Consider the following 16,710-nt stretch of genomic DNA (forward strand, 5'->3'; position numbering starts at 1 on the left):
CGCTCTGATACCAAGATTGAAGGAAGTCTTTCTAACTCCCACACCAAACAACACTACAAAAGGGCACGTTAAAATAAAATTTGAAAAGACCTCAACACTTTCATTCTTTTTCTCACTCTTTGGATTACACGCATGGAACTAGTATTTATAGAACAAAAGAAAAAACTACCCACTAATGCCACTTGCCAAAAGGCAGCCCTATTTTGTGGACACATAACCACTAATTCCTATTTTTATGACTAAAAAAAAAAAACTAAAAAAAAACCACCACATGTTTACACGATCTCCACTTCCACATATTTCTCACACGTTCACATTAACTAACAGCTTCCGGCGTCCATGTTCAACATTTCCACCCTCCAAATCTTGAACGTAAGCCTCAATGGCCTGACGGGGACCCCTCTGGAAGATGTTGGCCGCTTTACGCTTCCGAATCTTGAGATGCTATACCTGTATCAGAACGGCTTCAGTGGCAAAATTTCACCTTCTTTGGCTAATTTCTCAAAACTGCAGGCTCTCCATGTTGCCCAAAACAGCTTTTCTGGGAGCACACCGACTACAATGGCGACGTTGTCGCACTTGAGTCGGTTGATTTTGATGTCCAACAGCCTCACGGGCACGGTACCCACATCCATTTTTAACATCTCTGCTCTCCAGGCCCTAAGCCTTGACAGTAATCGCTTCACGGGCCACCTTCCACATGATGCCGGCTCCATGCTTCCTAATCTCCGGCAAATCTTCTTGAACAACAACAGTTTTGATGGGCAGATACCTGCGTCACTCGCCAACGCTACGGGGTTAGAGATTATTTCTTTATTAAAGAACGAGTTTAGTGGTCCTATACCCTTAGAATTGGGCAGCTTAGTGCACCTCAGGACTCTCGCTCTTTCAGACAATTTCTTGACGAGCATGCCTGATTCCGCCGGCATTTCCATTATTACTGCCTTAACCAACTGCAGGCTTCTACGGGTCTTTGATTTCTCATATAACTCGCTGAGTGGCACTCTGCCCACCTCCGTCGGCAACTTATCCGCCAACCTCAAGATCGCCATGCTGGGGAAAAATGAAATCATGGGCACCATTCCTCCAGAAATTGCCAACCTAACGAATCTGTATCTATTGGACTTGAGTGTGAACAGGATAAGTGGGGTCATTCCATCAAATGTAGGGAAGCTGCGTAACCTGCAGGGACTCGCTCTTTATGGTAATGGAATCGAGGGGCTCATCCCACCTCAATTTTACCAGATGGTTGGCCTTGTTAGAGTTGACATGAGTGGAAATTTATTGTCTGGGCCAATATCAAGCTCAATATCCAATCTAAGCAATTTGCAAGGATTAGACCTTCATTCAAACCATTTGTCCTCAATCATTCCGCCAAGCTTTTGGCAGCTTAAAAATTTGGGATTCGTCTTTTTGCAGGACAACTCTCTTACGGGGTCCCTCCCATTGGAGATTGGAAATCTAGCCAATGTATACCAGATGGACTTCTCTGCAAATAAGTTGTTTGGAGATTTGCCTGCATCCTTGGTGAATCTTCAAATGCTTCAATATCTGAATCTCTCTAACAACTCATTTTCTGGACATATCCCCCAAAAACTTGAAACATTGGTGGACTTGGAAGCACTTGACCTTTCTCTTAACTATTTATCTGGAGAAATTCCAGAGGCGCTGGGGCGATTGAGAAGTATCAAGAGCCTGAACCTATCTTTCAATCAATTGGTAGGACAAATTCCAAATGATGGGATCTTTGCCAACCTTACTGCAGATTCGTTTGAGGGAAACTATGGCCTTTGTGGGGCTGCGAGGTTTGGGGTGCCAAGGTGTAATTCCAACAAGAACGAGCAACACAAGAGATCTAACCGAACTGGAATTATTGTTGCAAGCGCAGTTGGAAGTTGTGCCTTCCTCTTTGTTGTCGTCCTGCTCATTATATCATTTCGCGAAAAGGCAGTAGCTCTAAAGCATGACTTGGCTGAATTATTTCCCGGAACCAACCATCCATTCATCTCGTATAGAGAGATTTTACATGCAACAAACAACTTTGACAATTCTAACTTGATAGGAAGTGGAAGTTTTGGCTCCGTTTACAAAGGAATCCTTTCTGATGGGACAACAGTTGCTGTGAAAGTGTTAAACCTGCGGTTCGAGGGGGCATTGAACAGCTTCAACATAGAATGCGAGGTCATGAGCAAAGTTAGACATCGAAATCTTTTGAGAATTGTCTCATCTTGCTCCAACGAAGAGTTCAAAGCTTTAGTTCTTCAGTACATGCCACGAGGGAGTTTAGACAATTGCTTATATGGGAGCGCAGAGAGCCTGAATCTTCTACAAAGATTGGATGTCATGATTGATGTAGCATGTGCCATGGAATACCTTCACCATGACTTTTTTGAGCCTGTTCTTCACTGTGACTTGAAGCCAAGCAATGTGCTTTTAGATGGCGATTTGACAGCGTACGTTGCTGATTTTGGTATTGCAAAGATGTTGGTTGGAAGCAAGTCGTCTACTCTTACCGAAACTCTCGGCACAACAGGATATATTGCTCCAGGTACTCTTCATTTTCTCCACTCATTAGTTCATCAGTTTTTTTTTTCCGTCTGTGCAACTATCAGGACATAGGTCGGCATCATTTGATTGGCACACGGCATTATTGATTTTGATGCTGCTAAATGTGGGGCTTCATCCCTGATCTTTGTTATGAGCACGGTGCCCATTGCAGACCCTTAAGGAGTTACATACTTGCAGGCCTTCGAAAGCAGGGCCGTATAAGAACAAAGGAACGGCGCCTTCGTTTATCTTGAATAAACAAAGGAAATGCATCCCACAAATCCATGGGACCAAAAACAGCAGAAGTTTCGAACCTAAAATAACCAGAGTAAAATTGTGTATAGAAAATGAAAGATGCCAACAAATACAAATTCCTATTTCATGGTGACGGCAATCCAGCATGCAGTCACAATTCTCAGCCTCCTTCCTAACAACACCAAGTCCCTAAGCTCTGCAACATCTGTGTAATGCCTTTTAGCGCACTTGTTTCCGGTGGCGGAATGTGAACTTATCCGGCCGGAAAATCTGCCCAAAAGGACCAAATATGACATTGTCCAGAGTCCTTGGCTCAAGGTCCACAGGTACCATCGAAGGCAGGAAGCGGCTGCAACTCGCTTCACTGCTCTAGACATTAACCCCCCCAAGTTGCAGATCAGAGTCACCATGTGACCTTCCAATGGCGCCAAATGTCGTTCTCGACAGAGACAACCTCAGAGGATGTTGCCATCGATCTGGTTGCCACATTGACTGCCCTGAATATGCAAGGTAAAGGAACTCGGACCCTCATAGGACATTTTTTTCAACCGCCTTTTAGGACAAGTAGATATGAGAATCTTGGATTTTCCTCTCCTGGGTTTGATTGCTCATTCATCCTGCAACCCAGAGTCTTGGGTACTTTATTCTTAAGTAAAATTTCGTCCACAGAATCAAGCACGTAAAACTACCACAGTGCCTGACGGTTACCACTTGGAGTCTGTATATAACTTCAATGGAAATTCACGTCTGGTCGAGCCGGGGTTGAGATTTGCTTTATTGATACCCAAGATCCGACCGGTTTGTGAAATAGGTCCGGGTTTACGATTAAGCCAGAATCAGGTGTTTGTTAACAAGCATCATTAGATGTTTTTGTATTCAATAATCAACCACTAGACAAATCACATCATGTATGTTAACTTTTGCCAGTGGTCTTCTTTTAATTAACTTTTGGAGTTTTACATTCAACCATTCCTGCTTGACTTGGCTAATGAACTGCCTTGCAATTTTTATATGAAATCCCCCACAACAGTAAGAAGGAAGAACTGCACCGGTTACATATGATTTTTACCTTGTTAGTCCCACTAACTTTGTTAACTTAATTGCAAATGCATGTGGGAGAAATCAGAATTTGGGTTGAGCGGAAAGGTATCAACTAAAGCTGATGTTTACAGCTATGGAGTTCTTCTCCTAGAGACGTTTACAAGAAAAAAACCTACAGATGCAATGTTTGCGGGTGATTTTAGCTTGACTCAGTGGATATCGGAAGCACTTCCTGATGCAATTCTAGAGGTTGTTGATGGATGCCTTCTGAACGAGTATGGCAGCAGCAGCAGCAGCAGCCACAATGGGCAGCAAGATACCTTGAGATCGATCACCAGAAACGAGCTTCTTGTGTCGATCTTGCAGGTTGGTTTGTTATGTTCAAGGGAGTCTCCAACAGAGAGAATCGACATGAGGCAAGTGGTAGCAGACCTAAAGAAGATCAGAGAAAAACTGAGCATCTTAGAAACGGCTAACATGGCGAGACACGTCCCTCTTTGAAAGTTTCTTGCAGCAGGAATGCCTTTCTCTATTGATTGCTCTGTTTTTGTATCTGCTCAAGAAGGCGTTTGCTCATCCTATCGGCTGTCATATACCTTTTTCTGCTCTGTATTGAAGAGCTCTTGTACCTCAATGTCTGCCTCTCACGCCTAATGTAAACAGCACGTCAAAAAAATATTGCATATAGGTCAGTTCTTTAATCGACCATGAAATTTAATTTGGAAATGATTTTGTTATTTCTTCATTCTGATCATTAAAAGAACAGTCAAATACAGTTCGGATGGGATCCGGTTTCGGTAAATTCAGATAAATTCCTACCGTCATTTATTGGATCTAGTTGCATCGTCAAATTTTTAGATCCAAAGCTACCCAGTTAATTGGACCTGCTAAAAGTACATCTCAACTTGCATGTAATTGTAAATCTTTTTATAAGATGATCCATTTACTACGCCATTTATGAGCTTAAATTGATCTTACACAACTCACTAGATGGAGGAAGAGAGAGAGAGAGAGAGAGAGAAAAAGGAATGAAAAGAAAGGTTTTTTTTTTGTGTTTGAATGATTAATTAATAAAACGAGAAATGAAGTAAGAGCTAATAACTGTGTTTGAGTGCAAAGGAAAAGAAATGAATGGAAGAGAAAGGAAAGGAAATGATTTTTTTAATGTAAGTCCAATCCATTCAAGCATGGAGAGATTGAGAGAGAAAGGAATGGATGTTCCATACATTTTTTTTCCTTTTCCTTTTCATTTCTATTATTTTCCCTTCTCTTTCTTTTCTCTTCCATCCATTCACAGACTGTAAGGGAGAGTTCACAACAATCCCGATTTTCCAGCAGTAAATAAGTCCATTTCCTGTCGTTACATTATTCTCTCAACATATTCCTTTCTTATTGAAGTAAGCAGTGAAGTTCTCGAAGCTGAAAGAAAAGCATTTGGATAAACTCAAATTTAATGTGATTGTTAAATTTAAAAAGACAAACTCAAAATTGAATCATATTCAAAATTAGGATTCAGAAAACTGTAAACCATATCCAATTCTGAATTTAAATTCGAAATCCAAATCCCATCCGATTGAATGCGACATTTAAATTCACAACCAATCAAATTCGCATCTGACTTTTAGATACACAACTGGATCCAAATTCATTACTATTTAAGATTAAAAACCAACTTCCAAATCTACTTATGAATATTAGATATTGGGCATTTATTTAAAAGCCAAATCTGACTTTGAATTGAACTGAATATATTAAAAAACTGAATCCAAATCCGCAGAGTCCAACCCGCCTAGAATGGGGGACATATGAATGTGAGATATATTGTAGAGAATTTTGCACTCCGATTCAACCTTTTGTCCTTAGACAGGAGAAGACGTAAGGTCGATCACCAACAATGACCTTCTTGTGGAGATCTTTCGAGTTGGCCTGTCATGTTCGAGGGAGTCTCCAACATCAAGAAACAACATACATGAGACAAGCTGCAGCAGACGTTGAGGTTGCGTTTATAGCTGTAGATTTTATATCCAAAGTTGCATAAAAAGCGTGTTTTGAGAGATACTCAGTCTAAACAAACTGGGGATCTTAGTTGCATGGATTTTAAATCCATGCTACATGTTAAAAAACAAGAAAGAAATCATAGGTTCAAGGTCAGATGGAGAGGTAATCTGATCTTAAATCCTAGCATCTGAAATCCTAAGATCTCATATCACTAAGATACTTAAATCCTAGCATCTGAAATCCTAAGATCTCATATCACTACGATACGGTGAAACAAACACAACCTAAAAAGATTACATCTTAGAAACAATTAACATGGCAACAAACCCACCTTTTTGAAAGTTATGTTGGAGATTGTCATTCGCTTTGGATTGCTCTGCTGTTCATCTGTTCATCCTTGTGGCTGTTATGTACTTTTGTCTGCTTCATGCTGAATGTCTCAGTCTCCACTTTCTTGTTTTGCTGTTTCCTGTGTAACAATTCAGATAGCTTATCAACTGCGGTTGTGTATAAGCCATTTTTAAATCGTATATGCATTTTGAAATTAGTCTTATTATTTCACATCTTGGACATAGTAGTATTAAAATCCAGCCTCTATCTTAATCTGAGCCTATACATTTATGTATGTTTCCAAATCAAATATGTTGACTATCTCTACTCTTTCTCCGTCTCTCTTTTACACACACAATATCTTTTTCTTTTTTGGCTATATATATATATATATATATATACACACTACATCACCAAGATGTTCACATTAATCTAATGTACAAAGTCACAAATCTCTCTGTTGACTTGGAACCGTGGGCTAACAACTTTCTCATCCCGTTGATTGATCAAGTACTTCGATAAAAAGGAATGCCTAACAAAAGAAGCCAATTAGATTACGCACCAACCTCCTTACCATAGTCTTGCTTTTAAGTGCTTTAAATACATCAATTTCACTCATCAATCTGCAGTTTATTATTATGACGACCTGCGGCTTTCCTCTTGATCTCCTGCGGACCCAACTCCTTGTACTGTGTTGTTTCACCTTCACCGCGGCCTTCAGATTCCAGGCGGGTTTATCGACTCGTCTTCAGTACCTAAGCAATGTTACAGACCAAACTGCGCTGCTCTCCTTCAAATACAGCACCAAGGACCCTGCCAACGCCCTGTCCGACTGGAGCACCAGTGTCTCCTTCTGCAATTGGCATGGAGTTTTCTGCAGCCATCGCAGACAGAGAGTTGTTGCTCTAAGCCTCAATGGTATGTCCCTGCAAGGTACGATTTCTCCAAATATCGCCAACCTCTCCTTCCTCCATTTCCTCGATCTGGGCTCCAACTCTTTCCACGGGAGTCTTACCCTCGAACTTGGTCGGCTCTCCCGCTTAGAATTCCTCGACCTGTCTCAAAACCAGTTGCAAGGGACAATCCCGCCGAGCCTCTGTCGATGTCGTCGTCTTCAACAGGTGGATTTAGAGCACAACCAGTTGGAGGGCGTCCTCTCAGAATGCTTGGGGAACTTGCCAGATCTGTGGTCTCTCTCCCTTCGTGCCAATCAGTTTGCTGGCACCATTCCACTCGCTTTTGCAAACCTTTCAAAACTTGAGCGCATTGATTTGTCTCATAACTACTTGGTAGGGAACATACCTGAAGCACTAGGCAGCCTGTCCCAATTGCGTATCATGAGACTGTCATACAACAATCTCACAGGCGTAGTGCCCCCTTCCATCTTTAACATCTCTCTTCTCCAAACCTTGGCTCTAACAGCCAATGACCTTAGAGGGCAACTTCCACAGGAGGGCGTTACTGTTCCCAATTTGCAGATGCTTTACTTAAGCCACAACGGTTTCAGTGGGCAGATGCCAAGGAGCTTGGCCAGTTGCCGGAATCTACAAGAGCTTTCCTTATCATTCAACCAATTTTCCGGCAGCATTCCTTCATGGTTGGGGGGTAGGCGTAACCTCACAATGTTATATCTTGGTGGCAACAAGCTCACTGGCACAATCCCACCTGTTTTGGCAAACCTCTCAGAACTCCAATATTTGGATCTTTCTCAGAACATGTTGCATGGGAACATTCCGAGTGGGATAGGAACCTTATCTCACTTGCGTTGGTTGAGTTTGGAATTGAACAGCTTCACAGGCATAGTGCCTCCATCCATATTTAACAATTCTGCTCTCCAAATGTTAGCCCTGGCATACAATGAATTTACAGGGTACCTTCCACAAGAAGTAGGACATACGCTTCCTAATCTCAAGGAAATTTATTTGGGTCGTAACCGTTTTCATGGGCAGATACCAGCATCGCTAGCTAATGCTACTGGTCTAGAGATCATCGACTTCAGCTCAAACCAGCTCAGTGGTTCGATACCTTTAGAGTTAGGCAGCTTGATACAACTCAAAAAAATGGGTCTTTCAAATAATTTCTTAACCAGCCCGCCTAGTACCATTGGAGAACTTTCTCTCATTACTGCCTTGACGAAGTGTAGAAGTTTGGAAGCATTCGACTTCTCAGACAACTCTCTTAATGGTGTTCTTCCTGCATCAATCGGCAACCTGTCGACCAACATCAGGATCATTAGCATGGGGAGAAATGAGATTAGGGGCTCCATTCCTTCTGGAATTACCAACTTAACAAACCTAAATATATTGAGTTTAGAACTAAATGAAATAAGCGGCATCATACCATCGAATATTGAAAAGCTGCATAACTTGCAGGGTCTCGTTCTATCTAGGAATAGGCTAGAGGGGCTCATCCCGTCTCAACTTTACCAAATCGTTAGCCTCGTAGAACTGAATGTAAGTGAAAACATGTTGTCTGGCGAAATCTCAAGCTCAATAGCCAACCTCAGCAATCTGCAAAAGTTAGACCTTCACGCAAACAATCTATCTGCAGAAGTGCCACCAACCTTTTGGGAGATGGAAGCTTTAGTATCGATCCTTCTGCAGGACAACTCCTTGACTGGATCTCTTCCTCTTGAGATTGGAAATTTGGGTGCAGTATACTGGATGGACTTTTCAGGGAACCAGTTATATGGGGACTTGCCTGCGTCATTGACGAAGCTCCAGATGCTTCAATATCTAAATCTCTCCAAGAACTCATTTTCGGGTCATATCCCCCAAAAACTTGATGGAATGGTGAACTTGGAAACACTTGACCTTTCTTATAACTCTTTGTCTGGTGAAATTCCAAAGTCGTTGGGGCTATTGAGAAGTATCAAGAGCTTGAACCTGTCTTTTAATCAATTGGAAGGAGAAATTCCAAGTGATGGGATTTTTGCTAACCTTACTGCTGATTCGTTTGTCGGAAATTTTGCACTATGTGGAGCTCCGAAATTTCAAGTGCCAGTGTGTCCCGGCAAGAAGAAGAACCACCAGATATCCAATGTGAGCATTAAAACAATTATGGCTTGTACAATTGGAGGCTTCATTGTCCTTGTCATTATCATCCTGCTCCTTATTAAATCATACAGAAAAAAGCGAGCTCCACAACATCACAACTCGGTTGAACTGTTCTCCGAAACGGGGCATCCTTTGATCTCATATAGAGAGATATTACATGCTACCAAGAACTTCAGTCATTCAAATTTGATTGGACGTGGAAGTTTCGGCTCTGTTTACAAAGGAATCCTTTTTGATGGAAGAACAGTAGCAGTGAAAGTTCTAAATTTGCTGTTTGAGGGGGCAGAAAACAGCTTCAACGTCGAGTGCGAGGTCATGAGAAAAGTCAGACATCGAAACCTTTTAAGGATTATTACTTCCTGCTCCAACGCAGAGTTCAAAGCTTTGGTTGTTCAGTATATGCCATGTGGAAGTCTAGAGCATTGCTTGCATACGAGTTCTCAGAACTTAAATCTTCTCCAAAGATTGAACATCTTGATCGACATAGCTTGTGCCATGGAATACCTTCACCATGATTTCTCTGAGCCAGTAATCCATTGCGACTTGAAGCCAAGCAACGTGCTTTTAGATGACAAAATGACAGCATACGTTGCTGATTTTGGTATCGCTAAGCTGTTAGTGGGAAGAAAGTCATACACGCTTACAGAAACTCTCGGAACAACAGGATATATAGCTCCGGGTATATTCTATTTTCTATCCACTCATAAATTCCTCTTTTCATTTCTGGTCTTTGTTTTCTCGTTGTGCAACCGGCGAGGATGTAGATGGGTTTGTTTTGGTTTAGACACGGAGTGCTACTTGACATAGCTTGCTGAATTTGGGTTCAACTGAACCAAATTTGGCGGTCACACAGTAAGGCGTTAGATTACAATGGGCTAGCATTCAGTTCAAATCCAAATGTGCATGTGCAAAACCACAACTACTAGAATTCGAATTCTATGCATTATTAGATGTCATAAATGGTTCAACTTAACAGAATAAGATCCCTCTGGATGTCTATCAAGTATATGTATATCCAAACAATGGGTATACGTACCTTGGGCAATGAACTGTGTAAGCTACTTGTTTATACATATATGTGTGTGTGTGTGTATATATATATATATGTAGAGTGTGTATACGTGTAGAGTGAGTGACTGATGACTCTGATCAGATCACTCATCTGTTGCTGAACCTCAGAAAGTGAGACTAACTTATTGGTTAGATTTAACTAATATCATTGTTCACCACATGGTTAACCTTTCAGAATTTGGGCAGACTGGAAAAGTATCAGCTAAGGCCGACGTCTACAGCTATGGGGTTCTTCTCCTGGAGACCTTTACAAGAAGAAGGCCTACAGACCCGATGTTTGCGGAGGGCTGTAGCTTGAGGCAGTGGGTAGCTGAAGCACTTCCTCATGCGCTTCTAGAGGTTGTAGATGGAAGCCTTCTGAAGGAGGAAGATGGTACAAGCTGCAATGGGATGCAGGAGCTTGCAGGAAAATGGACGACCAGAAATGAGCTTCTTGTGTCCATCATGCGAGTGGGCTTGTCATGTTCCAGGGAGTCTCCGACGGAGAGGATGGACATGAGAGAGGTTGTAGCTCGACTGAAGAAGATCCAAGAAGAGCTGCGCATCTCAGAAATGACTTAACGGATCAAGAAACCTGGCTTTCTGAAGTATGATCTTAATGGTGTTTTTGATGCTAAGAGTTCCTCTGTTCGTGGCTCTTGTTGCTTAATTTCAGTTGTCAGTATTTGCTCGATTGTTTGTGTCTGGCAGTCTGGGAATTATCAACTCATGTTTCATCCGTTGCACCAACCTCCTTGGATGCCACCTATTTATAATTACTGTTCCATTGTTGCAAATAAAAGTATTCCAAATTTGGAAGAAAACAAATAATTTTTTTGGTAGAAGTTATCCATGAAAAATCATTTGCAGCATGTACTTTCTAATTCTCTAATTCTTTTTCTTTTTTTTGGAATGAACGCTGAAGGAGAAAATTTGTCTTCCTCCATTGTTTCACTTAATTAAATTGTAAGAGTATGTTTCGAAAATGACACCCTTAAAACTTGTTTTGGAGGAAAACTATTGTTTTGCTTCCAAACTATTATTTAAAGCGTGCTTGGATGACTGCTAAATAGGGCTTTAATGGTAACTTTCACTGAAAAAGCTGTTTTTGGTAAAAACATAAATTTTCAAAAAACTGATTAAAAACTAATTTGATAAAACCTGGTTTTGAAAAAATGCTGTTTTTGAAGGTTTCATCCAAATATTATAGGTAAAGAAAGCGGTTGTGTGGATGGATCCAAATACTATAGGTAAATTTTCTAAAACTCTGGTAGTATTTTCTCTCCTTGTGCTTTAATACATCAAAAATATTTAAATCAACAAACAAGTGAACCAGATGACTTGTGTTCGGCTAAATTCATCATAGAAATGTCCTTTTGAACAAGTAAAAAGTTTTTAGGATTCGAGCCATAAACCATATATTAAAATTCTAAATCAGAGATCTTATAACTACTAAATTAAATTGGCTTCTTCCTTTGCATTCCAAGTGTAAGTTCCTTAGCATAACCTTACCAAAGTGCTCTCAACCATTTTTAAAATAAAAAAACACAAAAAAGGAAAATCATAACCTGTAATTAATTACTCCATAGTAAATAGGGCAGTTGAATAAGAGAATTAAAGCATCGTTCAACCTAAACTTATTAAGCCCAACCTAGACATATTTTAGTATTTGTATCCAAATCTAGAGTCCATAATCTGATAGTATTTCAGGTTGAAGAACTGAAAGAACTGAACAAGAACACAGTGTTGATGAAGCGTGCCATGCAAAAACGCAATATTCTTATCAATGGTGTTTATAACCAAGTTGCATATATTAATTTTCATGTCCTATCAAAAGAATTTGAAAGTTGGTTTCAACTAAAGGTGGGCATCGGCCCGGCCCGGCCCGGTAAAGGCCGGCCCGTCGGGCCGGGCAGTTCGGTCCGTTTAAAAATAAAAAATAACTTTTAAATCATAAAATAACTTTTAAATATAAAATATATTTAATAATAATAAATATATATTATTAAAATAAAAAAATTAAAAATATATATATATTAAACTTAAACGGGTCGAACCGAACTGGGCCCAACTGGGCCGGGCCGAGCCGGCCCACCCACCCGACGCCCACCCTTAGTTTTAACCCTTATTAAATAATTTCATATTTTTCATTTAAAAATTAATCAATAAGTATTTTTAATTTCCCGAAAAACTATAGTGCAGGCAAACGGATCCTGTAACGGCTGCCCTTTTGATCATTGAAAAATGCATTGAAAGGGCAAGAAAACGACAATCCAAGCAGTATCTTCCCCTGAATCCAAGAACGAAAATCCCTTCGCTGCGTGACACCAATAAGTACGCGAGCCTCACGTCCCAGCTGCCACTTGATAAAATTAGAGGGTATTTTAGATATTTAGGGGAAAAATATGGTACCATGGGAAAGAAAAATTTCTACCTCATACGTGTGAGCAACATGTCAATGCCTGGTGCTGTAGGTAGTTCTCAAAACCTTAACTAATGTGACCGTTACTCATCTGATGAGCTTCTGCATGCAGCTTTCCCTTTTTTCTCCTTTCTCTGCCACCCGTTAGGAACGTTCAAATTTCAAATAAAAAAGTGGAAGCAGTGAGTTTTGGGGCTCCAGAAGGAAAGGCAGAGAAGCCAAAAGTTGATCAACCCTGTGTTCCCCCACAGGACATTGAGTGGGAGCTTCTGGGTGCTGCTTGCACGAGAGATGGATGAGGTAAGGGTGAATTTGAGTTGCCCACAAGGAAAATCTTTTCGTTCTCTCTGCTTTCTTCAGTCTGGCAATTGCCTCAAAATCTTTTCATTTGCATTCTCTCCCCCTCTGGCTCTCTCTCTATTGGCTATGTGTTAAACTCCCAAGTCCAGTCAGATTGGAATTCCAGGATCTTGAGGTTTGAGTGTTTGGGGCTTTTGATGTTTGATGTTTCTGATTTTTGTGCTCCCAGTGCTCTTTGGAACTCTGTTTCTGGTGTGGGTTTTGAAGATCCAGAACTTCTAGTAAGAATTCAAAGAGTAAGATATAGCTTTTTTTTTTTCCTGTTGGTCCTTTGCTGCTGTAGTTTTTGCTTCAATTTTGGGTCCCCTTATATTGGGGGTTCGAGGATACTGAATTTTTGAACAGTTAGGGTTTCGATGTTTGATGGTTCTGATTGGCGTGCTCTCAGTGGTTTCTGATACTCTGTTTCTTCTGGTTATGGGGTTTGAAGATTCAGAGGGTCTAGGGGAAGCTTCACAGTCAAGTCTGATATGCTTGTTGAACAGGGTGGTTGTGCTTCTGTGATGGCTGTGGATTCAATATCTTTCGGGAGATTCGCGTCGGAGTCGTTGGCTTGGGAGAAATGGTCGTCTTTCTCTCACAACAGATACATGGAGGAGGTGGAGAAGTACTCTGTTCCCGGATCTGTTGCTCAGAAGAAAGCCTATTTTGAGGCTTATTACAAGCGCAAGCGTTCTCAAATTGCCGCGGAATCGGTTGATACGGAAGGGGCGCAATCTGGTCCAGATGATAATGTTGAGAACTGCGATTCTGAATGCAGGACCCGTGGCGGTTGGCATATTCAAGACTCTGAAAATGCTTCTGTGCACAAAGCAGAGCACGCTCAGGGGTCATTGGTGAAAGTGGATATCAGTGAAGGCGGTAACCAATCTGTTTCCTGCAACGAATTGAAGGAAGCAACGGTTGTTGGGGTTGATGGAGAAGTCGCAAATGGTGAAAAGGGGGACGATATTGCAGCCTCGAAAACATCTCCTGAGGAGAGCGAGAATCAACCTGCCGATATGGAGCTTCAGATATCAGGAAAGGTTCCCCTGAAGGTAAATAGGTTAATTCTTCTTCTATAGAACATTACTACATTAGCCTGACATTGATGGTTATTAACATTGTATCTACACTTAATTTTTCATGTATTTTTGGAGCACCAGGAGAGCTACGACTTCAATAAGGATAAACCAGTTGCAGATCCACCAAAGAAGAAGAGTCCTAATGCATCTCCTCAAAGGCCACAAATTAATGGAATTGTTGGTAGGCCAAAGAAGACAAATGCTTCTCCTGCAAGGCCTTCACAGTCACCTGTTGCATTGTCCAAGAAGGAGAACGACGCTATTCGAAATGGCAACTGCTTCGCTTCGTGCACACCTAATATCAGAAATAAAGCAACGCCAAGAAACAAGAAAATCGGTACTGAAGTGCCATCTGTGAGAGACAAAACAACACCTTCAAAAAGATTAGACATGTCGTTAAGCTTGTCATCAGGTCAAGCTTGTGAAGCCACTCCTCCATGCAACAGAAGTTCTGAAACCTCTGATAAAATTGGCAAAGTAAAAGGCGGGAGTACTTACTCCGTGACACCTGATCAATCCAGCTTGAGTGAGCCAAGCCGTCCATCAGCCAAGGTATTGGTTGTTGTTCTTCTTTGGGTTTGTACAGGAAACATAATGTCGGAACATCTTGTTGATGCAGTTCTTTCTGATTACAATATCTTTATGGAATTGACAAATTTCAGGAATCTATAAACACCAGCCCAACAAGCTTTGCCACAAAAATGAATCGTTTGGAAAGCAGAAGGTAATATCTACATTGTATAGTCAGTCGTGCAATTGTAAAGGGAACATAGTTTTGAGTTTCATTATTATTGATGCTGACATGATGGTGTATGACATTTATATGAGAAATAGGTCTGGCAATTGCTTTTTCCCCTGTAGAGTCCTCGATAGTCTTCATTTTGGTTTCAATGGAAAATTAGATTTGTCTCCTTCTTCCCTTTTGGCCGTTGAGCATTCATTACATTGTTCTTTGAATTCAGCTAAATGTCTCTTTTCTTCTCAGCCCACTGAAGTACTCGTGTTTGAGTGGAATTAGAATGAGCTGCAAGAATTGGTCATCATCTTTCAGACTCAGGACCGAGGAAAGAGCAGAAAAGCGTAAAGAGGCAAGAACCAAACTAAATTGGTACCTAATCTTTCTGTTTTCTTTGTCCTTTAACTCGGCATCCCTTTTTTCAGTTTTTCTCGAAGCTTCAAGAGAGAGCTAAGGCTGAGGAGGCTGAGAAACTGGAGAATCAAAATAAGAAAAAGGTACCCTGCAACACATTCATTGTGTTTTGTAATTATTCACTGCGTTCTGTAATTAGTTTACTGTTAGAAATTCATCATATTTTCTCATCTGTATTACTCCTACCGATGAGAGTGCGCTTCACTATTCAGGTCGCACCATCTCATGCTCTAAGATTCAAGCTGGGAAAAAAGAATGAAGCTACTGCTGTTGAGGATGCAAAATCTTGCATACATTCCACAGCTTCCATCAGGGGCTGCTATGCCAAGTTCACCCGTAAGCTGCAATAACCAGCACGTTGTAGATTTTCATGTCACCTGCCAACTCATTTTTCATCTACATGGATTATGTCTGCAAATTAACTCCGAAGAAGCCTAAAAGCGTGCAGTTCATTTCATTGTACACATCAGGATTCATCCGCCCATCATTTCCATCACTGTAGCAAAATGGAACCTCGTTTGCTGGGCATAGTAAAATTCTTTTATTTTATCATGACCTACTTTTGTACATCCGCCTACTTTTGAACCATTTTTGTTCTTTTCAAGCTTGATGCTTGGGTTCTGTACTGTATTTTTCCGTGTACCGTTCTTTCATTTCAGGAATCATGGTGATAGTTTGAGCATTTTCGTGAAAACTGTCAGCTTTCTGCATTCTTTTGGTACCATTAGGTTTTTAATGGAATTGGTGGTAGAAAAACTTCGGGAGAATCTTTTACATTGTTTGATCTCAGCCCGGAGGTCGCTGTCCTGCTCTCTCTGCAATGTAATGGGATATCTCAAATATACTGGACCCAAAAAGAGTTTTTGGGTACCTAAGGGTCCCCTCCCAATTGCCTCACCTCAAGGGTCTAGAGCCATTTCAAGAATTTAGGTGAGGAGGATGGTACACTTGCCAATTAGAGTGTTGCGTATCTACTATTTGCAGTCGACAAAAAAACTTGGAAGATTGCCAAATCAGTAAAAAAGTGACGTGCAAGTTATTGGACAGGTGAACGGACTTCTGCATCGACAAAATTTAGTCTCATTCAATTTGTTGAAGGTCCTTAGCTCAATCCCCTAACCAGGAAAACTGGAGCTACTTTTGGCATTGCATCAGTCAATTTAATCTAATATGTGTTCTCAAGGCGCCAGTTTCATTTAAAATTGACTCTATGTTGCCCATTTCATTCCAAATGTTGTCACCAATGAGTTGTTGCCCACTTGGGTTCCGTGAAGATGACAATGTTCGTGATGTGAACATAAATGAAAGCACGATCTCACGTCTTGGTGAAGCATTTTGCAGAGTCGTGAAGGTCCAAAAATGGGCGACAGCCACCAGCACTGTAACTTAACCACCCTTCCATAGACTTTCTCTGCGTCCTTGATGAACTGGGCTTCC

The 16,710-nt window shown here is 41.0% G+C and overlaps 3 protein-coding genes across 6 annotated transcripts; all 3 read left to right on the forward strand.

The window, feature by feature from the left end:
- Window positions 1-339: 339 nt before the first annotated feature.
- On the forward strand, window positions 340-4,512 carry LOC116247018 (receptor kinase-like protein Xa21). The gene is made up of 2 exons (XM_031618961.2): window positions 340-2,548; window positions 3,929-4,512. Exons 1-2 carry the CDS (start codon window positions 340-342, stop codon window positions 4,342-4,344), a joined length of 2,625 nt encoding a protein of 874 aa, XP_031474821.2. The 3' UTR covers window positions 4,345-4,512.
- A 2,262-nt stretch (window positions 4,513-6,774) lies between these two features.
- Window positions 6,775-11,146, forward strand: LOC116247020 (LRR receptor-like serine/threonine-protein kinase EFR). Its single transcript, XM_031618963.2, has 2 exons — window positions 6,775-9,906; window positions 10,474-11,146. The coding sequence occupies exons 1-2, from the start codon at window positions 6,810-6,812 to the stop codon at window positions 10,857-10,859; spliced, it is 3,483 nt and encodes a 1,160-aa protein (XP_031474823.1). The 5' UTR covers window positions 6,775-6,809; the 3' UTR covers window positions 10,860-11,146.
- A 1,721-nt stretch (window positions 11,147-12,867) lies between these two features.
- Window positions 12,868-15,955, forward strand: LOC116248383 (protein WVD2-like 7). 4 transcript variants are annotated; one of them, XM_031621144.2, is made up of 8 exons: window positions 12,876-12,999; window positions 13,229-13,295; window positions 13,545-14,096; window positions 14,199-14,675; window positions 14,786-14,847; window positions 15,109-15,211; window positions 15,285-15,356; window positions 15,486-15,955. In XM_031621144.2, the coding sequence occupies exons 1-8, from the start codon at window positions 12,995-12,997 to the stop codon at window positions 15,621-15,623; spliced, it is 1,476 nt and encodes a 491-aa protein (XP_031477004.1). In that variant the 5' UTR covers window positions 12,876-12,994; the 3' UTR covers window positions 15,624-15,955. The 4 variants fall into 4 exon arrangements, with proteins under 4 accessions (XP_031477007.1, XP_031477004.1, XP_031477005.1 ...); XM_031621145.2 differs by having other exon boundaries at window positions 14,205-14,675; XM_031621147.2 differs by lacking the exon at window positions 13,229-13,295 and having other exon boundaries at window positions 12,868-12,999.
- The last annotated feature ends 755 nt before the right edge of the window (window positions 15,956-16,710 follow it).

This window comes from Nymphaea colorata, chromosome 2 (genome assembly GCF_008831285.2).
Source record: "Nymphaea colorata isolate Beijing-Zhang1983 chromosome 2, ASM883128v2, whole genome shotgun sequence".
Taxonomy (NCBI): Eukaryota; Viridiplantae; Streptophyta; class Magnoliopsida; order Nymphaeales; family Nymphaeaceae; genus Nymphaea; species Nymphaea colorata.